At 54.6% G+C, this 24695-nt stretch overlaps 1 protein-coding gene across 2 annotated transcripts in view; it reads right to left on the bottom strand.

Annotated features, from left to right (window-relative positions):
- Positions 1-6770: 6770 nt before the first annotated feature.
- Positions 6771-24695, bottom strand: part of LHX2 (LIM homeobox 2) — a 32304-nt gene continuing 14379 nt past the window's right edge. For both annotated transcript variants that reach the window (XM_029062066.2, XM_029062065.1), the window contains exons 2-5: positions 23747-23949; positions 22306-22715; positions 14485-14690; positions 6771-7665 (exon numbers count right to left, since the gene is read on the bottom strand). In XM_029062066.2, the coding sequence (XP_028917899.1) occupies positions 7378-7665; positions 14485-14690; positions 22306-22715; positions 23747-23946 (1104 nt within the window). In that variant the 5' untranslated portion in view covers positions 23947-23949 and the 3' untranslated portion in view covers positions 6771-7377. The remainder of the gene's footprint in view (positions 7666-14484; positions 14691-22305; positions 22716-23746; positions 23950-24695) is intronic.

Below are 24695 nucleotides of genomic sequence, written 5' to 3'. Positions count from 1 at the left end.
CGTGCCAGCCCAGCAGAGATCGTGGCATGTTCCAACTCCCTGTATCCAGCCGTTGCCAAAGCTTTGTCGGGGCCCCTGGAATCCCCAAACCCCAATCTGATGGCAGGTAGGAGGAACATCCTGAGAGCTGTCTTTTCCTTCCTCCCTTTCCCCACAGGTTCGGGGTAGGGGTGGGAAAAGCATCAACTCCCACCTGCGGCCGGAAAGCAGCCTCTCAGCGTCGCCGTTCCCGCAGCCTCTCAGCGTCGCCGTTCCCTCGTCCCCTCTCAAGAGCCTCTGTTTAATTCATGCTCACTTGCCAGCTTAAGGCGGGAAACCAGCAGGCAACAAACCTTCACTTTCGGTGAACTTTATTCTGTTGTTTGTGGATTAAACATGAGTGCAAACAGTAGGAGGTTTACAATCCGTTGGTCTATACTTCTTGCTGCATTAATCAATTTCACATGGCGCTGGAGAAAATTCTCCAACTCTGGTCGGGTACCAGAGTCCTCCTGGACTTGAGGAGCTGTAACAGAGGCTAAGAAGACATCGTGGATCAGAGAGGCTAACAGCCAGGCTCAGGTTAGATCTTAGCCACCCACTAGATGCCTGGGAAACCACTAATGATCGAGCCCTAGTTCATCTGGGGCTCAAAAGAGAGCAGACTAAGATGGGGGTTGAGAGTTTTACCTTATTTATTTTCAAACCTTCCTTCCCCCACCCTCTGATTTCTCTTAAATTTATTTTAGGTCGACGTGCCTGGCTAATTTACATGGCAGGATTAAATGTTGACTCGGCGGGGCGGGCTGGAGGGATTCTTTTTTTTATGGTATTGGTTAAACAAGTACTATGTTCCAGGCACTGTACTAAGTGCTGGGGTAGGTACAGGACAATCAGGTTGGACACAGTCCCTGTCCCACATGGGGCTCACAGTCCTAACCCCCATTGTACAATTGAGGGAACTGAGGCACAGAGAAGTTAAGTGACCAAGGTCACACAGAAGCCAAATGGTGAAGCCAGGATTAGAAACCAAGTCCTCTGACTCCCAGGCCCATACTCTTTCCACTATTCTTCCTCTTTTATTAAATTCCAGGTTCACCAAAATGTTCTCCCTCCTATTTAGACTGTGAGTCCCATTTGAGACAGAGACTGTGTCCAACCTGATTAACCTGTATCTACCCTAGTGCTCAAGAACACTAATAATTAAATCATGGCATTTATTAAACACTTATTATGTGCCAGACACTGTACTAAGTGCTAGGGTGGGTACAAGCAAATCAAGTTGGACACAGTCTCAGTCCCGCATAGGGATCACAGTCTCAATCTGTACTGGACACACAGTAAGTGCTTAACAAATGAAACAACAACTACAATAGTAATGACAATAATAATAACCCCAGAGCATTAATTTATATAGAAACTACCAATCATGACTGCGTCCTTCCGTTAGAGATGAGCATGCCCATGGTTATTGCTCAAGTTTCTACACGGGTCTTGTGCAAATTATTTTTCAGCTGCCTGTGAAGGCCTGAAACTCCTGAAAGCAAGGCGAGGCAAACCCTTGGGAACAGCGGAAGCTCACTCCCTGTACCACAACCTGTACCACAACCTCTCCCAGCCCCCAAAAGGGACCCTGGAAGACAGACCCCAAGGCACCAACAGACCAGGCTCCAGAACCGTCCATGGAATCTTCAAGAACTGATCCCAAAAGCAGTCATACAGGACAGGACCTTGGAACAGGGGCCTAGTGGGGGGAATTATGCCCATGACCTTTAACAAAGACAAATGGGGCCATTTCATTGTTAAACCTGAGTTGCTGCTGGAGAGAAGCAGGGTAGAGCCAGGGCTTTGACTGGTTCTGGCATCCTTGGGTGACAGAAAGCACACTTTCACCGGAGCCCAAGAGATAAGACACTGACCTTACTGGGCTAGACCAGCCATGTCCTGCCCCACAGACCCTCTGGATGGTAGTCTTGGCCAGCATCTACATAGCCAGGCCTGAGGCTGGCACAAGTTATTCTGTGATTTGTGGGTCCCTCAGCCAATCCAGGAAACTCCTGTTAAGAAGGGACTTTCTCAACAAATGATCCAGATTGACCATGCAGAGGTTCTGTGCTCCCCAGGGGCCACAGATCCTCCCACAGCTTTTTAAATGAGCTACTAATGCAAGAAAAATTTGAAATGGGCAAAGGGCAGAGAAAGTTACAAGAAAGGTTCCCGTGGGCAGGGAACGTGTTTAACAGTTCTATTGTTTGGACTCTCCCAAGTGCTTAGTAGAGTGCTCTGCACATACCATTGATTGATACTGCAGCCAAGACTGGGGGCCCAAATCCCAGGATCCAGATCAGAAATGGATCACGTAGGGATACGGCAGAAGTCTTTCTTCTAGGCATCGGGTTGGTATTGACTTCTCCACTGTGGAAGAGAAGGGAAGTTCTCCCTGAGGCTGAAGAGGGAGATATGGATTTTGGTAGGATTGAGGGTGACTCAGCCAGTCCCTGGACCAGAGAAAAAGGAGAAAGGGTAGAGAGAGGTGGGAGTGAAGAAAAAGAGGTGAGAGAGTGGAGAGAGAAGACAAAGGAGTGGAGTGTGAGGAGAAGGGGGGAGAGAGAGTAAGAGAGGGGAAGGAGTTGGAGCAATTCCAACATTTTTCCTGAACGTCTTCTTAAAGGCAGTTGGGAAACCATGGAGGAGAAAGAACCAGAGGACAAATTTAACAGCAAAGGGTTTGGCTGGTGGGGTGAGAGATGGATAAAAGAGGTGATTTGGGATAGAAGAGTAGTAGCAGTACTAGCAGTAGGAGGAGGAAGAGTAGAGGAGGAGGAGGAGGAGGAAGAGAAGGAGGAGAGGTTTCCGCTCTAATGGGGAAGCAGGACTCTTCTGTAGAAGAAAATATGTTCTCACTCCCCGTTTGGCCTGGGGGTTGGCCTGCTCAATGCCTGCCCCATCGGCCCACAGTAATTTCACTCAAGAAAATTTCAGGGCACTCGCAACTTGGCTTGGATATTAAAAACCTGACTTGGCCTTAGGAATTTTTTCCTCCCAAGTTGCCCACCGAATTAAGAAGCATCTTTCCCGGTGAGGGTGGGAGTAAAAGGGAGGGCTAAATCTTTCTTGTTTATAGCTGACAGTACTCTGTCTCTCTTCCTACTCTTCCCCATCCCTTTGCCTCTTGGCCTTTATCTTTCTTCAGACTTTCCTCCACCCTCACAGACCCATAGCACCCAGCTTTTCCCTCCCCCAGTGAAGGGTCCTGGCGCCCAATACTGGCTCCTTTGTTTCCTAGGTCGGGGGAAGCGGGGAGGGGAGGGAAATGGCCGAAAATCAGGGGGAGGGGAAACCACAGATGAGGGTTCCAAGAACCAGACTTCTCTGGGTGGCAGCGCTGACAGACGGGAGATAGAGATCTGGGCTCTGCCCGGACCTGAATGCAGGGCACACAGCAGCTGGGTTTGTGTGCGCTGGTCTCTATGCATGGACGTTTGTGAGTGTGTGTGCACGGGTGTCTAGATCTGTTGCGGGGGGGAGGGGGTCGTGTGTGTGCAAGTATGTGTCCCTGCCTGTGTCTGTCTCTGGAAGTGACTGTGATTGAGTTAGTACGTTCTTTTCATGCAAGTGGCTATTGGTATTCAGACTCCTGTGTTTCTGTGTTTGTGTGTGTGTGTGTTCTGAACCAGGCCTGCGGAGGAGGAGAGCCTAAAGCGTGGTGCCAGGCCCCATCCCCTCCCCATGGGTTAAGGCCAAAAAACCCGGTCGAGCTGGAACCTAGGAGCAATAAAATCCCCCAGGACCAGCAGTCCAATGGAGCTGGAAGCTCTTCTTACCCACCCAGTTATGGCGCGGGAGCTGCCTGCTCCTCACTCACCTGCTAGGAATGCATCCCTCCCCGCCTCGAGTCCGCCTTCTCTCAGGGCGATGGAGTGTGGAGGGTGGTCAGCCAGCTTCTCCGCCCGCCGGAGCTCAGGCAGCGCAAAAGGGAGGGAGCCCAGCGTAAGGCGCATTACCCAGGGCGCAGGGCAAAAGGCGCAGGACACGGGGCAAAGAACACAGGGCAAAAGGCACAGGCTTCAGGGCAAAGAGCACAGGGCAAAAGGTGCAGGACACAGGCTGTAGGGCACAGGGTGCAGGGCAAAAAGCACAGGGCAAAGAGCACAGGGTGCAGGACAAAGAGCACAGGGCAAAAGGCACAGGGTGTAGGGCACAGGGCAAAGAGCTCAGGGCACAGGGCCAATGCCCGCCCTCTCTTCAACCACAGACTAGCCCCCCGTTCCGGCCCTCCGTCTTCCAACCTCTGGCCCTCAATTTCCCCTTCCCCTTGACGAGGGGCTGCCTGCAGGGGCTGAACAATGTTGAGGCTCGGGGAGACGGGGACAGGAAGGAGGGGCCACTTGTCCACCACCTTGACAGCACAGCCCACCCTGCCCAAGTTGGGTTCCCAAGTCCCTCTCAAAGTGCCCCTCTGCCCCCCAGTCCAGGTGGCTGATCCGGGCCGAGACCGCTCATCCCCGGGGGGCAGTGACCGCGGGATGCTCCACCCCAGGCCCAACGGGGTACGCTGGTGCCCGGCGAGCTGTGCCCTCCGACCGAGGAGACTCGCTGCCCACGCCAAAACCCAGAAAACCACAGCGCCCCACCAGCAACCAAGGGTGGACAGTGGCCACTTCTCCGCTTCTCTGGCCGGTCAGGTCCAGGGCTCCTTCCCTCTTCTTAGCATGCAGTAAGCACTTAGCAAATACCATCATTATTAAAATTATCTACCCCAGTGCTTAGTTCAGTGCCTGGCACATAGTAAGCACTTATCAAATACTGTCATTATCATTATGATGATGATTATTATTAAGTTCCCATCATCTGTACCTAGGGAACTTAATCTGGCCAGAAGGCCCCAGTTTCCCACGGACACAGAGACACGGAGCTAGAGAGACCGAGACTCCCCGAGAGAGACAGAGACTCACGGAGAGAGACAGAGACTCACAGAGAGACGAAGGGCAGAGCCGAATCCTAGAGCACTCTCCCCGGGGAGAGTGAGGGAGGCGGGTTGTTTTTTTTTTTTTAATGGTATTCGTTAACTGCTTACTATGTGCCAAGGGTTGTTTTAAGCGCTGGGTTCCGAAGCTCCATCCATATGGGGCGGGGAGGGGTGGAGTGGGCTCCGGGGGTCCCCTCTCCTACCTCTCCCTACCCTGCGTCCCTTTCCGCCTCGAATCCGCGTTCTCTCAGGGCGATGGGGTGTGGAGGGTGGTCGACCAACTTCTCCGCCCCCCAGGGCTCAGGCAGCACAAAAAGGAGGGAGCCCGGCGTAGACGCAGTACCCAGGGCGCAGGGCAAAAGGCACAGGGCAAAGAATGCAGGGCAAAGGGAGCAGGACTCAGAGTACAGAGTGCAGGGCAAAGAACGCAGGGCAGAAGACGCAGGACACAGGGTGTAGGGCACAGGGCAAAAGGTGCGGGGGCCAGGGCACAGAGCGCAGGGCAAAGGCGCAGGACACAGGGTGTAGGGCGCAGGGCAAAAGGCGCAGGGCAAAGAGCACAGGGCAAAAGACGCAGGGCTCCTGGAGCCGGGCAAAGGGCGAAGGGCAAAGAGCGCAGGGCAAAGAGCACAGGACAAAAAGCGCAGGGCAAAGAGCAAAAGGAGCAGGGCTCAGGGAGCAGGGCAAAGAGCACGGGGCAAAAAGGGCAGGGCAAAGAGCACAGGGCCAAAGGTGCAGGGCAAAGAGCACGGGGCAAAAGGCGCAGGGAGTGGGGGGAGAAGGGGAATAGAGGAGGAGGGGATTTTTCAGGCTGTGGCCGGGAGGGAGCCGGGGAGGAGGAGGGTTGGGGGCAGCGGGTGGGCGCTGGGCACGGCCCGCTACAGGGCCCGGGGTGCGCACCCGCTCCCACGGCCCAGCCTGCGGACGACGCCTCGGGCGCGGGGACGAGGTGCGGGGAGGGGCCGGAGGGAGGGGCGAGCGGGAGGGGCGGAGAGGAGGCGCGGGAAGGGGCGAGCAGGAGGTGCGGGGAGGGGCGAGCAAGAGGGGCGGTGAACAGGGGCGGAGAGGAGGTGCGGGGAGGTACGGCGAGGGCGAGCAGGAGGTGCGGAGAGGAGGTGCGGGGAGGGGCGAGCAAGAGGTTGGGGGGGTACAGGGAGGGAGAGGGAGGTGCGGGGAGGGGAGAGGGGGCGGTGCGGGGAGGGGAGAGCAGGAGAGGCGAGGAGGTGCGGGGAGGGAATGAGCAAGAGGTGCGGGGAGGAGGCGTGGGGAGGGATAGGGGGGAGGTGCGGAGAGGAGGTGCGGGGAAGAGCGAGGAGAAGGTACGGGGAGGAGGGACAAGGGGGAGGTGCGGGGAGGAGGTGCGGAGAGGAGGCGCGGGGAGGGGAGAGTAGGAGGTGCGGGGAGGGACAAGGAGAAGGTGCAGAGAGGAGGAGAGGGGGGAGCAGGAGGTGCGGGGAAGAGCGAGGAGAAGGGGAGGGAGAGGTGCGGGAAGGAGGTGCGGAGAGGGAAGAGGAGAAGGTGCGGAGAGGAGGAGCGGGGAAGGGAGAGCAGGAGGTGCGGCGAAGAGCGAGGAGAAGGTGCGGGGAGGAGGCGCGGGAAGGCAGCTCGGGGGTAGAAAAGCAGCGTTGCGATTGCAGGACCTCCGACTCCTCCGTCGGCTACTACACCTCCCCCTCTCCGCCCCAGCCTCCGAGCTAGACGCCAAGCCGGTTTGCTCCCCGCCACATCGGTATCGGGAATCTCTCCTAACCCCAACGCCGACCCCAACCCCGACCGCCGCGGGACTCCGCCTGGGCCGGCCGAGGGACGCCCCGCCTGCGCCTGGGTTTCCGTAAAGTGGTTTTATTACTGGTTAGATTTTACAAATTCGGATATTCCAACAGACTTCCACCTTCCAATTCTAAAACAACAAAGCAACCGATGGAGGGGGTTTTAGGACTATTCAAAGTAACAAACTTTTTTTTTTAACATGTTTGTTCTGGTCATAAATATACAGAGAGAAAGGGGGGCGAGAGGAAAAAGTGGGTGAGAGATCGGGAGAGAGAGAGAGGGGAGAGAGAGAGGTTGAGAGAGAGAGAGAACGGACATGTAACCCAAAGTGTGTAGATAAAACAGTATATAAGGCACATGGCAGTCTTTGAAAATACAGAAGCTTTAGCCAACTTAAATTAATCGTTGTTTCCCTTGCCCAGTCCACAAAACTGTACAGTTACACAAATGTTGTGTTGCAGATAGACCTTCCAAGTTATTCTTCAGTCCACACTCTCTAGTACCAGAACACATTTCGCTTCTTTTTTTTTTTTTCCCTTCTGCTTCCAGGCGCGATCCTAAAATGTGGTTAGTTAGCTGCTCGAAGCCCCTATTAAAATACACTTGGAATTCAACTAAGAGGAATTTCTTTTTTAAAGAAATTTCGGAGGAAAGAGTCATCAGAAAAGATTCGTGAGCGTTGTTTGGGAGGGACTCCTCGACTCGTGACCCTCGAGGCTCCCAGGCACAGAAGTTAAGACAGACGTCACAGTTGGCATCGTGGGGTTCGTCAAGTCCGTGAGGGTGGTGGGGGTGCTGGAGGGGCTCATGGACGCGTTGGAGATTTCCGAAGCCGGACCCGACGGGGTCCCCGTCTGCAGCGTGGAGTCCGAGGTTTTGTCCACCCCCGTGTTTTCCTGGCGAAGGAGGTTCCGCCGGAATTTGGCCCTGGCATTCTGAAACCAAACCTGAAACGGGGCGACACAACGGGGGAGCGTTTAGACAGCTGCAGCGACAATCGGCGGCGGCGTCATCATCGATACATCGCATCCACGGACTCTCCTGCTTTACTGGACAACTCAAATCGAGCAACAGGCTCCCTCAGCAGCATTCTTCGGGAACTACTTTTTTTTTGGTACCAACTACATAAACTCCTCTTGAAAGGGCTTTCCTGGACCTCTCTCTCCCCGCTCTCCTCTTCTCTCCCATTTTCTGCACCCTCCCTCCCTCCCTTCCTTCCTCCATCCTTCCCTTTCTCTCTCTCTGCTCCTTCCCCACCCTCGCCCCGTTTCTTTTTGCCTCTTTCCTCCCCTCTCTCACTCTGGATTTGTATCCACTTTGTCTCTGCTTAAAGCAGAGGTGTCACCTCCTCTCCCACAGCTCGAATCACCAAACCACAGGCCTCTGGCCTCCCCGGGCCTTTCCTGTGCCTGTGGAATCATGATGGTCTTGCCAACGGCAGAGGGTGGTTTACATTAAAATGCAAGCCCGACTGCGGAAGTGAGACACATGGTCGTGTGGGAATATGAGGCATGCGAAGAGACTGGTGAAATCCCCTCACTAGAGCTCTATCCTTGTTACACTGTAAGAAGCGAGTGTTAGACCAACAGATCAATCAGTGTGATATTTATTGAGGGTGCAGAATCAATCAATCGTATTTTTTTAAATGGTATTTGTTAAGCGCTTACTGTGTCCCAGGCACTGTACTAAGCACGGGGATAGATACAAGTTAAATCAGGATAACCACAGTCCGCGTCCCACGGTCGTGGGACCCCATTTTACAGATGAGGTATCTGAGGTGCAGTGAAGTGACTTGCCCAAGGTTACATGGCAGACAAGTGGCAGAGCTGGGATTAGAACCCAGGTCCTTCTGATTCCAGGCCTATGTTCTATCCACTCAACCACTCTGATTCGCACTTGGGAGAACACAGTACAACAGAATTGGTGGACATGGTCCCCAGCAAAACCCTGAATTGTCCAAGCTCTTCTTGGTTCACATACCCAGGCACTTGGGAGTAGGGTCGACTGGTCGGGCGGGGGAAGGAAAGGGTGATCTTATTTTTCTCTTGCTTAATAAAATCAGCGTTCTGCATCATTTTCCCCACAGATGCCACTATTGGTTGTAGCAAAAAAGGTGAGTGACTTCCACCTAGCAGGCCCAGGAGAAGCTGTAGCCTAACTATATCTCCTAGAGACATGGAGAGGACTGATGGTCAAAAAGCCCTCGAGCTGCAGGAGAATGTCACACTTGTCCCAGCTCATCCTCCACCTGCGACCTTAATGATCATTCTTTCTTGTATCTCTCACCGAGGGTTACTGTGGGGCAGGGGGGACCCGATGGTCATTTGTCCAGCCAGGGAACTCCAGGCATCCCTTGTGCAAGGTGAAAGAGCTGAACTTTTAGCAGATTTTCTCCTTATGCCTCACCAAGGCTGGGATTTGACGGGTTGGTTTTAACTTCCCTTGCAAATTTTGTATCTGGAGCCTGTTATCACTAATGGTATTGAAAGCAATTATGCAACTTGTCAGGTGGTTTCTTTCTATTTACAAATGCTTAGTACAGTGTTTTGCACACAGTAAGCCCTCAATAAATATGATTAATATTAATATTTACACACAGTGCAGAGCATTAGGCTGTGTGGGAGGGAGTACACTATCAAAAGCATTTATTGAGTGCTTACTGCATGCAAAGCACGGTACTGAGCACTTGGGAAAGGAGAATATAATAGAGTTGGTAGATGCAATCCCTGCCCCCAAGAACTTTACAGTTTAGCTTAGAAAGACAGACATACTAAAATAAATTACAGGTAGGAGGAAGAAATAGAAACATATGATTTTGGGTGCAGGCTTCTGCAAAACAGGGGGCAAACTTGCATTCTGTGGCCAGAGCACAGGATTATTTTTAAAGGCAAGACCGAACTATGGCTCACCCAGTAGCACCCAGATTCTGATGATGGAGTTTATCCCAACAGAGTGAATTCCTGGGAAATGCAGTGAGTTGGGAACTACCAATTTCCTCCCAACTTTCTCCCAGTGCTCTTTTCCTGGGCTTTCCAATCATGTTTCAGAAACTGGGGGCAGTCACAAAAATTCCCCGATCATCATTGTTATTGATTCCCTGGAGCTACTGGGCTCTGGATAGCTGTTCAAACAAGGTGAAATCTAAGAAAACCTGAGATTAGGGCATTCTCCTGGCAAGACCACTTAGATTCTTGGATGCCAGGGCTTTCAGTCTTTTCCCTAAAGTCCTCAGCACTGGTTGGAGGATGTTCATAGGTTAACATGGGCCCAGCATGGCCCTCACTCTTCTTGGATGTGACCATTTTTCAAGGAACGGGCTGGGACACTGACAATGTCCCTTTAATTTGGAATTTGAGGGCAGCATTTTTACACCAGGAGTTTACTATGAAAATTAGTCCACAGCCAAGACTGGTTTACTCAGGAAATTAAAGAGTAAAATGGACCCACTAATCCAGCCCAGCCAACTGCCACTCCCCCAGGGAGTGTAATCATTTATGCTGGGAGAGAAGAAAAGGCCAAGTCAGCTGATTTTGCCTAATCTCTTTCTGGACACTTGGAGGGTGGAAGGGAAGGGGAGGAGAAAAGGGAAGGCTAGTTTAATCTCCACTCTCCCCTGACCTGATCCAGGCCTAACCACCCTCCCCAGCAGCACATGCTTTTCCAGCATGAAACTATTTTCCAGCCACTAAAACTATTTTCAGTCCTCACAAGCCCACGGGGATCCTAACTCTAGGGACTCCCATCATCCCAAAGGGCCGTCTCCCTCTCTACTGCTAGAGATCTGGTTCAAATCTTCCACCCAACCCACGGCTGGGGCTCAGTGCCAGCTTGTTGACAAGAAACCACCCAGAAATGACGTTGGCCAATTTAACCCTCAAATTACCCCAGGGCAAGTCTACACACACGCGTGTCCGAACATCATTTCGTTGTCACATGCCTGGGATTGCCTTCAAGCCCCTATAATGAATTCAGGACAAGTCTGGGGGGTCGGGGGTTGGGGGGAGGGGTTCTGATCTGGGAGCAATGGAGACGCCCAAGGCTGGAGGGTGTGGGAAGGACCAGGGTAGACATGGGGCTGAGGTCCCACCCCCTCAGGCGAGGGGAGTGGAAGCCTACCCTACCTCCACATCACTATTCCCATGAGGAACAGTCCATTGTTGATGATTCAGCATCTGATTATTCAAACTGTGGATTACCTAGGTTTTTTTTTTTCCTTTGGCTCGGGCCTGAGAATCTTCACTGCTTCATAACAAGGAAAGGACAGAGAACTGGGAGGAAACGTAACTCAGAATATCTGGGCAATTGAGAAAACCTCTGGCGACAGGGCAGAGGAGAGTTTCAGATTATCTTTCTACGTATCCATTGCCCCGCATAGTTGAATACGGACAAGGCGCCAAGCATCTCCCGATCTGCAGCTTGAATCTGAATTAGGCTAAACCGAAGAGGGAGGGGTTTATCCCAGCCCGGAGTCACAAGGTTTGAAGCAACCCCAAGCACATGTCAAAACCCGGACCCCTGAGTCCTCGGGCTCCCGGGGAGAAGAGTCGGCCCTGGGATTAACGTGTACGAGGGTCGGGAGACGGGGGTGGGCGAGATCTGCTCCATGGGAACCCAGAACCGCCGCTGGAGCTCACGCAACCTCCCCAGAGTCGGGGCTGGGCTCAGGCGGAGGCGTCCTGAGTCCCTCCAGAGGCAGAAGAAACTGAAATCCAAAGAGGAAGTCACGATCACTCAGTGCTTGCACAGAATCCCCCTCCAGGGAACGCTCGGCCCCGGAAAACTGCCGGCCGAGAAGCCCGAACCTCGGTCCCCAAGTTTTTCATTCATTCAATCGTCTTTATTGAGAGCTTACTGTGTGCAGAGCACTTTACTAAGAGCTTGGGAGAGTACAATATTTATTCACTCAATCGTATTTAGCAAGCATTTGTTGAGCCTCTTATGGGACCTGATGATCTTGTTTCTATTTATATATCTGTATATGTCTGTAATTTATTTATATATCTATTTATATTAATGTTTGTCTCCTCCTCTAGGCTCTAGGCTCGTTGTGGGCGGGAATGTGTCTATATTGTACTCTCCCAAGCGCTTAGTATAGTGCTTTGCACAAAATAAACTTTCAATAAATACAATTGCATGAACGATTGAATGATCCGTTTGCAGAGCACTGTACTAAGCGCTTAGGAAAGTACAATACAACACTAAAGAGTGGCAATCCCTGCCCACAACGAGCTCACAGTCTAGAGGGGAGGAGAGAGACATCAATACAAATAAATAAAATGAGATATATACATAAGTATAAGTGGGGCTGGGAGAGGGGTAAGGAGGAAAGAGAGCAACTCAGGGCGGCGCAGAAGGTAGTGGGAGATGAGGAAAAGATAGGCTTAATCTGGGAAGCCCTCTTGGAGGAGATGTGCCTTCAGTAAGGCTTTGAAAGGGGGGAGAATATTTGTCTGAGGGATTTGAGGAGGGAGGGTGTTCCAGGTCAGAGGTATACAACAAAAAGCAGGCATATTCCTTGCCCCCAGCGAGCTTACAGTCTAGAGGGGGCGTCCCCCACCAGCCAGAGGCCAGGGCACCCGCGCACCCCGGGACTAATTGTGGGCCCGGATTGAGAGCTCAGGGGACCCTAGGAGTCCGAGCCTTTTCCTTTCATTCTCTAAAAGACCAAACAAGCAGAGTGGGAGGAGACGTGCAGACGAAAAGGGCATATGCATACGCAAAGCAATCCTGCGGCCTCGGCCTTGGGGTGGGGGGCAACACCCGGGTCCTCGGTGTGCGCGCCTGCGGATTTAGCCGGCAATGTTACAGCTCCACTGGGAGTCGGTCCCGCTTGGGAGGGGAGAATCTCCGGCCCGGTCCCCGCATCTCCAGCCTGGAGGCTCCCAACCCCGGGTGACGGACGAGCGGGCGGGCCCGGGCCGAGCTGACTCATGACGTCACATAGTCACCTGGCTTACGTCACGGGGGCCTCTTCACCGAGCCCCCCCCCCCACCCTGGGAGTGCCTCGTCCGGCCCAGAGCTGGCTGACCGGGGCTGCTACCGGGAGTCGGGGAAACCTGAATCCATCCATTCGTTCGTGCGCTTCCAACAGTGCTTGGCACCTAGGAAGCGCTTAACAAAGACCCTCACTATTATTATTAATAATAATAATGTGGGTATTTGTTAAGCGCTTACTAGGTGCAGAGCACTGCTCTAAGCGCTGGGGTAGATACAGGTATATCAGGTTGTCCCACGTGAGGCTCACAGTCTTAATCCCCATTTTACGGATGAGGTAATTGAGGCACAGAGGAGTTCAGTGACTTGCCCACGGTCACACAGCTGACAAGTGGCGGAGCCGGGACTCGAACCCATGACCTCTGACTCCCAAGCCCGTACTCTTTCCACTGAGCCACGCTGCTTATTATTGAGCGCCTACTGTGCGCAAAACACTCTATTAAGCGCTTGGAAGACTACAATAAAAAAAGAAGCAGACACATCCCCTGCCCACAACGAGCTTATCGGAGGGGGTGGGCGCAGAGAGCCCCCCTCTAGCCCGTGACATGCCTGCTCGCACTGTCTCCAAAACACTACGCCTCAGTAGACACGGCACCAAAAATGCAAGGGTTTTTTGTTTGTTTTAATCCATTTAACTTCGGGGCAAAATCCGACTGCGAGATGTCTTTCACCCAGACCAGTCCCGAACCCTCCCGCTCACATTTCAGACAGCAAAATCGCTCTCTGAGATTTATCTAAAATCTATCTCCCTCTTTTCTCTTCTCCTCCTCCCGCGGTCTGCCCGGACTTTCAAACCCGCCCCGCAGAGTCACCGCAGCACGTTTCAGGCGGGGCTCAACTCGGAAGGAGCTGAAACTCCCCGGCCCGACCTCTTTCCCCGCCGCTCCCGTTAAAACTCCCTCGCGGAAACAATCATCTCCGGGCCGCAAGGAAACAGTGTATCCAAACGAGCCGTGTCTCCACTTCATTAGAAATGACAAAGCTGCGCATTAGAAATTAATGCATTTTAATCTTTGAAACATCCATTTATTATTCATTTCCACCATGGAAGCAAATCTGTTCTGTCTACCCTGATTGACAAAACAAATTAAAGTTTAGATTTAGTTTTTGCGTGTAAATATTCACAGAAGCCCCTGAACCGGGACCGTGTTCTCCCGGAGCAACGGACTAAGCCACAACGACTCGTTTCCGCCTCCTTCCCGCTGCAGTAGGAAAAAGACTGGAGAGAGCAGTGGTGGGACCCCCGAGGGGATTGGAAAAAAGATTCAAATAGTAGGCGGAAAACAACAACAACCAAAAAAACTACTTTAAATCCTGAGAAGCAGGTGGCCGACCCAATAACTGACTTATACGGGAGCGACGAAGAGACAGTGATAGACAGAGACTCTCAGAGTGATAGGCAGAGACTCTCAGACTCACCACAGACACATATATAGTTTTCTGGGAGCGGGGATGGCGTCACTTCTCTGGGTTGTACTTATCCCAAGGACTTCGTGCAGTGTATTTCACCCAGTGGGTCTCAATAAATACTATTCTTACCCCTACAGGCAAAGACGCAGACAGGCAGAAAGAGATCAGGGGAAGAGGATTCGCCTTCATCTTGCTTTGTAAGGGAAACTAATTTGGATACCTCCTCTCTCCTCCTCTAGTTTTAATATCAGCGAAAGCACCAGCCCAGGCGATCTGGGAGAGAGTTGCCCATCCACAGGGGAGGGAGGAGTGTGTGTAGGGGGGCGCCCTAAAGGCTCCCCCCAACGTCCCCTCAACCTACCTGTAAAACTCTCTTGGTGAGACCGGTCTTCTGAGCTAGCTGCTTCAAGTCCTTGGCGTCCGGATTGTGGTTAATAGCAAAATAAGACTTCATTGTCCGCAGCTGGTGGTGTTTGAAAGAGGTGCGCATGCGCTTCGTCTTCTGGCTGCTGGGGTACTGCTGGTCGCGGTCCAAGTGGTCGCCGTCATTCTCGTTACAGCTCAGTGCTGGAGGGCGAGGAGAAGGAGAAAGGGTGGTGACGAGGGGGTGGGAGATGATTTAACCAGTCCCGGCCGCACTCTGCCCCTGCTTTGCTCGAAGACCCCCTCCAAGGCCTGGTACCTTAAGGCAAATGGGTGACAAAAGTAAGTCACCGGCTAAAATCCCCGGGTCCCCGGCCCGTACCCACAGCCTGTCCTGTAATTATGTTATTGTTGTTATTATTATTAACTACGTGCTGATTTAGGAGAGGCGAGGTAGTCAGATCGGACTCAGTCGCTGTCCCGCACGGGGCTTCGAATCTCTTTTATCCCCATTTTACAGATAAGGAAATGCAGACCCAGAGAGATCTTTAAGTGATTTGCCCAAGGCCTCACAGCAGGCCAGTGGCAGAGCTGGGACTATAACTCGAGTCTAGTAGTGATGGTATTTATGTATTTATTAAGCGCGTACTGTGTGCAGAGTCCTGTACTAGACTCTAGGGAAAATGATAAAGGTGAAAATTAGGCACAGACCTTGCCCCTCAAGGAGCTCAAAACCGAAGAACAAGGGTAGGGAAAGGCCACCACAACAGACAGATAAGGAAGGAAATCCCAGGTCTACTGATTTTCAGGCCCGCGAAGAGGGATTCTGCACTCAACGCAGACTGCTCAGGGCACAGCAAATCCCTGCTGCGGAAACTCTGCCAGTTTGGCCCAGGAAAAGCCCCTCCGCCAAACTCCCTGTCCCAACTTGAACAAACCCCCTACTCCTCCCCAGGGGGAAGACGGTGTATTGATCCACCCCCCAAATCCCCAAAAGCCAACTCTCTGAATTCAAAATCTCCCCGCCGTCAAAACCTTATTAAGGTCACATCTCCTCTGAGAAGACTTCCCTTCTGCTTCATCTATGCACTTGGATCTGTACCTTAAGGGTAAGTAAGATAAGTATTTATTCCCACTCTCAGTCCCACAACATTTCTGTGTATACCCGTTATTTATTCATTTATTTATTTATTTAATATGAATGTCTGTCTCCCCCTCTCAACGGCATGCTCGTTGTGGGCAGGGAACGTTTCTACCCCCTCTGTTGTACTGGACTCTCCCAAGAGCCTAGTACAGTATCTTGCACATGGTAAGCGCTCAATATATCCTATTGATTGACCTCAGACCTCTCTAAAGAAGTGGGTGTTCATGAGCTGCGTTTTCCTTTCCTCAGTTCCTTCAGCACCCACCGCTCTGTCAGCTGCTCCCGCGGGAAAGAAAAGAAGGGATGGAGGAAGACCACCCCAACAACCTAAATCTTTGTCAGCTCCTCAGACCCATTCCCTCTGCAATGACCCTGACTGGTTCCCAGGAAGACAGGACCGAAACAGAGGACAAGCGACATCTCTCTTCCCTTCTCTGGCCCTTCCACCTTTATTCATTCATTCATTCATTCAATCGTATTTACTGAGCGCTTACTATGTGCAGAGCACTGTACTAAGCGCTTGGAATGTACAGTTCGGCAACAGATAGAGACAATCCCTGCCCAACAACGGCCTCACAGAATTCCTCAGTCCCGAGTTGATCCGGGGTAGGGCCAGAGGGATCCATAGGCCTGTCTCCGGCACATCTTCCCTTGACCTGTTATATTGTTGTGTTGAAGTCTCTCAAGCGCTTAGTACAGTGCTCTGCACACAGTAAGCGCTCATTAAATTCAATGATTGATTGACTGAATGACCCCTACCCCTATCTCGTGCCCTGGGCCCTGGGAAGTGAAGAGAGCGGTAGTCCCTGCAGTTCAAAGCGATGCAGTTTCTCGGGAACAGACAGGAAGACAGAGATAGTGAGAGCGGTAAAGAAAGGGACGGGGGCGGCGAGGAAGGTGATACCCCGTGGGGCTGAAGACCCCAAAGACCTGGTCGCCCCTCCCTCTCGAAATGAACCCTGCTGGAGTTGAACTGGACTCGCCGAAGGGATACGAGAGGGGACCGGGCATGTGGGGAGAGAAGGACAGCTCACCCCCCGACCAGAGCCCTCTGCGCAGGGAATGGGGGGGATGCGGGAAGGCGAGGGAAGTGGAAAGGAGGCAGAAGAAAGGGCGAGATGTGTCTAGGGGGATTCCCAATCAATAGTATTGACCGAGTGCTTATTCTGCAGAGCACTGGACTAAACGCTTGGGAGAGCCTTTTCAAGGTCTCCAAAGCCCCCTCAGATGGCGGCTCAGGTTTCTAGGGGGGTGGTAAGTCGCCGGTGGTGTGACGGGGAAAATCCCCTGTACCCTCCATTCCACCGGCGATTTACCATCCCTCCAGGCAGGTCCCCAGTCCAAGGCCCTCCGTACTCCAACATCCCCCTACAACTCCTTCTACTGAGATCTCCCGCTTCCGAGCCTTCCGGAGCTAGGGGCCCGCCCAGGGAAGGGGAGAAAAAGGGGTAAGCACACTGGGAATCCACTATGGGCGGGTGCGGGGGAGAAGACGGAAAGGACAATAGGGGGGATATCTTTTATGGGCGACCGACAGGCTGGGTGAACCTTCCTAGGGAGAAGCAGCACGGCGTAGTAGATAGAGCATGGGCCTAGGAGTCAGAAGGTCATGGATTCTAATCCAGACTCTGCAACTTGTCTGCTTTAATAATAATAATAATAATAATGTTGGTATTTGTTAAGCGCTTACTATGTGCCGAGCACTGTTCTAAGCGCTGGGGTAGACACAGGGGAATCAGGTTGTCCCACGCGGGGCTCACAGTCTTAATCCCCATTTTACAGATGAGGGAACTGAGGCCCAGAGAAGTTAAGTGACCTTGGGCAAGTCACTTAACTTCTCTGGGCCTCAGTTCTCTCATCTGTAAAATGGGGATTGAGACTGTGAGCCCCACGTGAGACAGGGACTGTGTCCAACCCAATTAGCTTGTATCTGCCCCAGCGCTTAGTACAGTGCCTGGCACGTAGTAAGCGCTTAACACATGTCATTATTATTATTATTATTATTATTATTAGTGAGAACGATGGATAGGAAATGGGAAGAGGTCAAGATAGTAGATGGGGCTCCCAAGGGAAGAGAAGGGGCCAGATTCTCCTACTCTGGTTCTTTTGGTCATTTCCGCGATCCCCTGGGCCTGGAGAGGCCTGTCTGCCCTCGGACCTGGGGGAGAGAAAGAAGAAGGAGGAAAAGGAGAAGAGGTGGGGGGAAGGAGGAGGTCGAGAGAGGAAGGGGGGAGGGAAGAAAGAGGGAGGAGTTGGAGGGGAAAGGAAAGGGAAAAAGAGGAGGGAGGGGTTGTGCTTTCTCTTTTTTTTTTCCTCTCAATTAGGCCAATTCAATGGAGCTAAAGAGCTCGTGAAATCATGAATAATTTACTCGTGATCTGTTATTAACCCATAGGGTTTCGAGCTCTTGTCGCCGGGACTGAACCTGTAATCAAATCTGACTTCGCCTCATTTTACTAAAGACGAGATTGTAGGTTCAATGGTCTAAATAATGGATTGGAATCAAATCAGTAATTACGCCGCCAGGCAAAAAAAAAAAAAGGCGTCGCCTTCGGGCCGCAGCTCCGCGCAAGGAGCGCCCTCCCCCAGCTCTGCTCGTTCTCCAAGAAGGGGTGGGATTTTCCTCGTCCTTTCCCCTGGGGTCCCCAGGCTCCTGGAAGCTCCACCGGAGCACGGACGGAAGGCTCGGCGCAAGATCCGCACATCCCGGGCGCGAACCCTAGAACCAGGGCGCAATCTACGCCTCCGGGTACCATCCGCACCCAGAGCGCACCACCGCACCTCGCACCCAGAACGCAATCCGGGAGGAGGCCGGGGTCTGACGGTATTCCTCTCGGCTCTTCCCTCTTTTCCTACATTTCCCGGTTCTCCCGGCCCCTGCGTCTCTAGGATAGACGCCTTCTGGGGATCCTTGGCCAGGCCCTGCCGCGCCCCCCGTCTCGAGCTCCGGAGAGAGGAGACAGGCCAAAGGGCCGAGCCCTGAGCCCCAGCGACGGCCAGAGAAATCCGGTCTGGAAGTCGAAAATACATTTCGGAAGAAACAGCCACAACTTTTCCAAGGAGGCCTCTAATCCCCCCGGGCTCCACCTCCTGGGGATTGCAGACAGACAGAGCGCCCTGCACTGACAGCCAGCCAGCCTGCTAGCCAGCCAGCCCGCCTGCTAGCCAGCCAGCCCCCTCCCCTCGCCGCCGCCACCACCACCACCCCAACGCCACCTAACTCTTTCCTGTCCGGGGAGGCTTCCCAATCATTCATTCAATCGCATTTATTGAGCGCTTACTGTGTGCAGAACACTGTACTAAGCGTTTGGAAACCCATCCCTACCAAGGACAGGCCCCTGTCTGGCCTTCCCTCCCGCCCTCCCTTAGAATGGAACTTTTTTGGGGCGGGGGTGGCCGGCTTTAGCCCCTTTCCCTTCACCCTCCCCCAACCCAGATCCAGCCTAGATGGCTCAGCCCGGCTCCCTGCGCCCCTACCCCCTCGGTCCCCTCCCCACCCCCCGCCCCCCGACCTCCCGCGCCTGCGCATCTCCGGCCTGACAGGGGAAGGGTGGGGGGCCAAGAACACAAGAGGGGTTTCATTCATTCATTCAAGCGTATTTATTGAGCGCTCACTGTGTGCAGAGCACTGTACTAAGCGCTTGGAAAGTACAATTCAGCAATAAAGAGAGACAATCCCTGCCCACAACAGGTTTTCCAACCGCGGGGGTCCCTTCTAGGGACAATTTAAGCTTTTCTCGTGCGGGGAGACCAGAGCTGAACGAAAGAAACTTTCCGCGCTGTGGGGGAATCCTGCACAATCCGCCAAACGGAGAATTCGTCCTGGGTCTTTTCGGCAACCCCTGGGTTTAGATTCCAAAATAAGACAGTAAAATACAAAATATCTAGCCTCTTTTCTCCTCTCCCCAAGCCTATCCCAATCCCATCCAGGCCTTCGCCCACCGGGAGGAGGAGGAGAAATGATCACAAGAGCCCTCTTTTCAAAAGAGAAGAAAAGAAAGGAGAGGAAGGGAGGTGGAGAGAGAGAGACAGAGATAGAAACGGAGGCAGAGAGACACAGAGACAGAGGGATAGAGAGTCGGAGAGAAGCTCAGAGAGATAAACAGAGACGGAGATAGGGAGACACAGAGCGAGAAACAGAAAGAGACAAAGAATGAGACTTTCTCAAGTCCGGCTGCCTTCTAAGTTATTTTCCACTTGTCAGCCTCCATACACATCTCCCATCCGCCAGCCGAGCCCTCCATCTCGCTGCGACCTCAACCGGTTTGGAGGGAGGGGGAGTGTACGTATCAATCATTTAGTCTACAAGGCAACCCCAATGCAGCTCGAGAGAGGACACCCCCAACTCTACTTCATCCCTTCGAGGGGGAAAAAATTATCCCAAAGCTGGGCCCGACTTCCCCATCATCGCTGTCCCGATCGACTTCTGGGTGATATACATTCACGGCGACTTCCATTCAATTGGATGTGAGGACACAGATTCGGTTTCTCTCCCCTACCGCACTCCCCCAGCCCCATCACCAATCTTCCGGAAGATTTAGGGGATCAGGGAGGGGAGGGAAAAGAAGGGAGGTTCTGAGCCTAGAGTAGAAGAGGAGCAGTTACTGTAGATCCAACAACAAACAAAAATGACCGTTTCACAGACCCAGAAACCCCGTTTGCTTCAAACTTTAACCAACTCAGCTTCCAGACAAACACGAAAAAGTCCCCCAGTGCCCCTCCCTTTCGCAGCAACTTCCACGAAGTCATAATGGGTGAAAATTCACCTTCTGCATCGCTTTTTAAAATAGAGTGTATCTATGGATACTCTATTTTAACGAAATAACCCCCCCATTTATTTTAACCCCCCCATTTATCGCCTCGCCCCCCCCACTAGGGAATTCCTTTGGCCTTCGGGGGTACCCTGCACGGGAAGCAAACGAAAAAAACCAAACCCCTCAAAAAGTCATCCTGCAAACGAGATAAAAATGAAAAAAGTCATTGTAAGCGCCCGAATTGTGTCCGTTGCAGGAAGGCGGGGAGGAACTGGGGAGCCGCCTAAACCGCTCCGGCAGATTTCGAAGGTTTCCCGATGGGGTCCTCTAAACCCCAACATCGGTCTTCTCTAAGGAGGCCGCGGTTGGAGAAAAAGAAGTGTGTGGAGGGGAAACCAAGAAACCCGAAAAACTGCGAAAAGGAGAGCCCTTTTTCCAAGAGGAGGCGAATCTGAGCCAAACCAACCGTCCACCATCAACTCGGGGAGGGAGCAGATTCCCCGTAGACCGGCACAGCCCGTGTCCCCCGGCTGCAGAATGCAGGAGGGCACAACCTCCGCGCCCTCCCCTCCCTCGCCATCACCATTCCTGTCTGCCTCCGGGACCTGCCCCCATCTCCTGGGCAGAAGGCCCTCGGCCAACCCTTGGCCCTTTCCATCTTCACCCTTCTCCTCTTAGCCTTCCCTCACCCCCCCTCGGCCCCATCTCGCGCAAATAACGCGCCCCGCAACGCCGGAGATGGAGAAAAGGAGGCGGGGGGAAGCCGGGGGTCCAGCAAAACCGACAGCGATGGTAGAGTGGGAGGGGGAGAGGAGAAAGCAAGGGGAAAGTGTAGCCCCAATCCATTCCCCACCCCACCACCTTCCACAAAATAAAGGCCCCAAGCCGCGCCCTACGGGGCCCCAGAGTGCGCTCCAAATTTCCCAAACTCAAAAGGGTTCGCTGCTGAATTCATTCTCTTTCAGTTAATTCACGTTTCGGTTTATTCAGTTCGCTCGCCGACCCCGGAGGGACAGGACTGTGGTTTAGCCGGGATCCTCCCATTCTCACCCCCAGCCCCCTTTCCAAAAGCCAAACCCACACACTCCCAGCCCTCAAGGACGTAGAAAACGGCGGTGGCGGAGAGCTCCCTCGCATCTCCCACGCTGATCTCCGGGGCCCTCGGCGAGGGCCTTTCTTCCGCAACACCAGCTCCCTCATCCTGGCTGGCCCCCGAACGGTCCCCGGGAGGGATGCGGGGGGCCCGGCCGGGCTCCTCCATCGTCCTCATCCCTGTCGGCATTCGGGCCTCCCCGCCGAGGCCCAGAAGAACCAACTCAGGACCGCACCGGCGGCGGCAGCGAGCCGCCCTCCTTCCTAACCGGGCTGCCCAAAGAAATTCACAGTTCTCTGAAGCGCTAACTCACAATCTCCGGTTTCCAGATTTCCATCTCCAGCCGCGCTACTTTTCCCCACTTTCTCTCCCCCACCCCTCTCCCCATCCCTCCTGAACCCGGCTTCCAAACACCTTCCCTTCCAGCTGAGGCGAAGGAAAAAAAACCCAAAAACAAAGACACCTCTCATACGCGCGCCCACACCAAAAAAACAAACAAACAAAAAAATCCTCCAAACTTTGGCAGGTCCCGCTCGGGCTACCGATCCTGGAAGCCTCCGCGGTCCCCTGTCGGGGCGAGGCAGCGGTCGGCAAGGAGTTAAGTCAGCCCCCTCCCGTGGGACCCGGGCCCGAAGCTGCAAATAATAACGTTGGTATTCGTTAAGCGCTTTCTATGAGCCGAGCACTGCTCTAAGCGCTGGAAATGGCTCCGGGAGAGGGGGGCGAAGGACCGACCCGGACCAAGGCCCGGAGCGCCGTGGAGGGAGCTGCTGCGCGGGGCGCTCTGGCCAGGATGGGGCCGGACGGGGCGGGGGGGAAGGGGCTCACCTGCGTTGTAGGCCGCCAGGTCCGCCCCGGGGCCGGGGCTCTTCCTTTTGCGCGGCCGCCCCTTCTGCACGGTGCCCACGCCGTTGTAGTAGGGCAGGCCCAGGGTGTTGGCCCCCGCGGCCCCCAGCCCCGCGCCCTTGGCCGCCGCCGCCGCTGCCGCCGCCGCCGCCGCCGCCACGTCGGCGTGGTTAAAGTGCGCCTGGTACTCGCCCTGGAGCAGCGCCTCGAAGTGCAGGCGGCAGTACACCAGGCTGTCCTTCATGCCAAAGTGGTCGCCCGTGGTGAGCATCTTGTTGCACGTGGTGCACGTGAAGCAGTTGAGGTGGTAGACCAGGTCCCGGGCGCGCATCACCATCTCCGACGCCGAGATGCCCAGGTGGCAGCGGGCGCAGCGCTGAACCGAGAACCGCCTGGGAAGCAGTGGAGGCAGAGGGGAGGGGGTCAGTGGGATGCCCCCTCTCCTCTCCAAGCGACGATTAACAACCCCCCCACACACACACACCTCCTGGCTGAGAGCAGCCTCCCCCCGCCCCGTCCTCCATCTCTCTCACACTCACACGCACACACCCTGCAGGGCTTGGCCCCCTCTCCGGGGAAGGAGGCTAAGGTAAGTTGGGGGGTGGGGGGAAAGGAAACGAACCCCCAGGCTGTTGAAGGCGGGCCCGGTCCCTCGGCACCCGGCCAATTCTCCGGGCCCATCTTCCCCCCTTCTCCGCCTTTCCCGCCTCCTCTGTCCCCCACCAAGCCAGACAGCCAGCGCTGTTTTCGCACTTTCCCTCCTTCAGGAAGCTCCGCGTTCTCGCCGCCCTGGTGAGAGGCCTCCTTCTCTCTCAGCTCTTCCTACACCACCACCCCCCCCCCGCCCCCCTCCCTGGAGGCCTGTCAGCCCCAGGGCCGGAGAAACTCGCCGAAACCTAGAGCCCGGCGAGGGAGAGACAGTGAGCATCAGAGACGGGGAGAAACAGAGCCACTGAGTCAGACGCAGTAAGAGACAGAGACACGGAGAGGGGGCAGAGACATTAGAAGGAGCTTTGGCGGCTTCGTTTCTCCAGTCTCCCGTCCACCCGCCCTCCACCGGGATATTCCCCCGTTCTCTTCCCGATCCCAGTCTCCCTCGAATCGAGCGGGAAATCCCTGGAACCAGTTTCCCTGGTCCAGCTGCCGCCTCCGACTTTGCCCTACCTTGAGACCAAAGCCGGGGTGCGAGAGGCTGCGCCCCGCTTCTTCCCCTTCAACTTCAAAGGGAGAAGGAGGTGGAAGGGGGCGAGGGGGTCCGGTGTCCCCGACGTGATGGAGGGAGCTGTCCCGACCCCATTCCTAGCTGGTCCGGGGTTTCCCCGCCTGACCGGTGTCCGGGGGCCCCGCAGCGACCCTGTCGGTCTGGGACGGGGGCCGAGGGGTGAGAGGTGGGGGGTCGGGGGTGGGAGGAGGGGAGCGGTACCTGTAGTAGTCCTCTTTGCAGTAGATGCTGCCGTCCTTGCTGAAGCAGGTGAGCTCGGACTCCAGGTTCAGTTTGCACTCGCAGCATTTGAGGCATCGCATGTGCCACTGCTTGTCCACGGCGAGCAGGTAGTAGCGGTCCGAGATCTTGCCCCCGCAGCCGGCGCACAGGGCGGCCCGCTCGCTGCTGATGGACGGCATGGTCTGGCGGGAGGGGGGAGAGCGCACGGTCAGCTCCGACCGCAGACAGGGGACGGCCCCCCCGGCCAGCCGCCTGCCTGCCTCCCTCCTCTCCTCCGGCCGGCCGAACCCTTCCCACCCCGGCCTTCTGCGGCCTGGAAGCCGCCGTCTCCTGGGCACTTTTCAGGAGGCCCTACCCCCTGCAGCCCCCTCCCACCTCAGCCCCCTCTGCCGCCCCCCCACTTCCAAGAAGGCCCATCCCCGGCCTTCAGCGGGGGAGGGGGGAGAAGATTTGTGAAGTGGAGAGGGCAGCAGGCTATCGCCCCTCTTCACTGCCTCCCCCTGAGCCACGATTTACAGACCCTTTCAGGCAGTAACTGGGATCATTTTCCCTTAAAACACACACACACACACACACCCAAAACAAACAAATAAACAAACAAAAAAACCCCTCCCCGACACCCTCCCCATTCTGCTCCTCTTCACCTCAGGCCCCTGTTGGAAGATAAACTGCCGCCCCCAGCCAGGAGGCTCCGACAGCGGGCTCTGTCGCCCTACGCCCCTGAACCCCCCAAGTTAGCCCCCCAGCCCGGGGCCTGGTCCATCTCCAGGGCCCCCTCCGGTCTCCGACCCTCCATTCCCTCCTCCAGTCGGGTCGAAATGACCACACCGCCACGACCGTCCCAACCCGGAGGCGCAGGTCGCCCCTCGCCCAGACTTCGGGCCCCGGAGGGGTGCCCAGAGAAGACACGGGACGAAGATGGGGTGGG

This window comes from Ornithorhynchus anatinus, chromosome 4, assembly GCF_004115215.2.
Source record: "Ornithorhynchus anatinus isolate Pmale09 chromosome 4, mOrnAna1.pri.v4, whole genome shotgun sequence".
Lineage (NCBI taxonomy): Eukaryota > Metazoa > Chordata > Mammalia > Monotremata > Ornithorhynchidae > Ornithorhynchus > Ornithorhynchus anatinus.
This window is presented reverse-complemented; position numbering and strand designations above follow the sequence as displayed.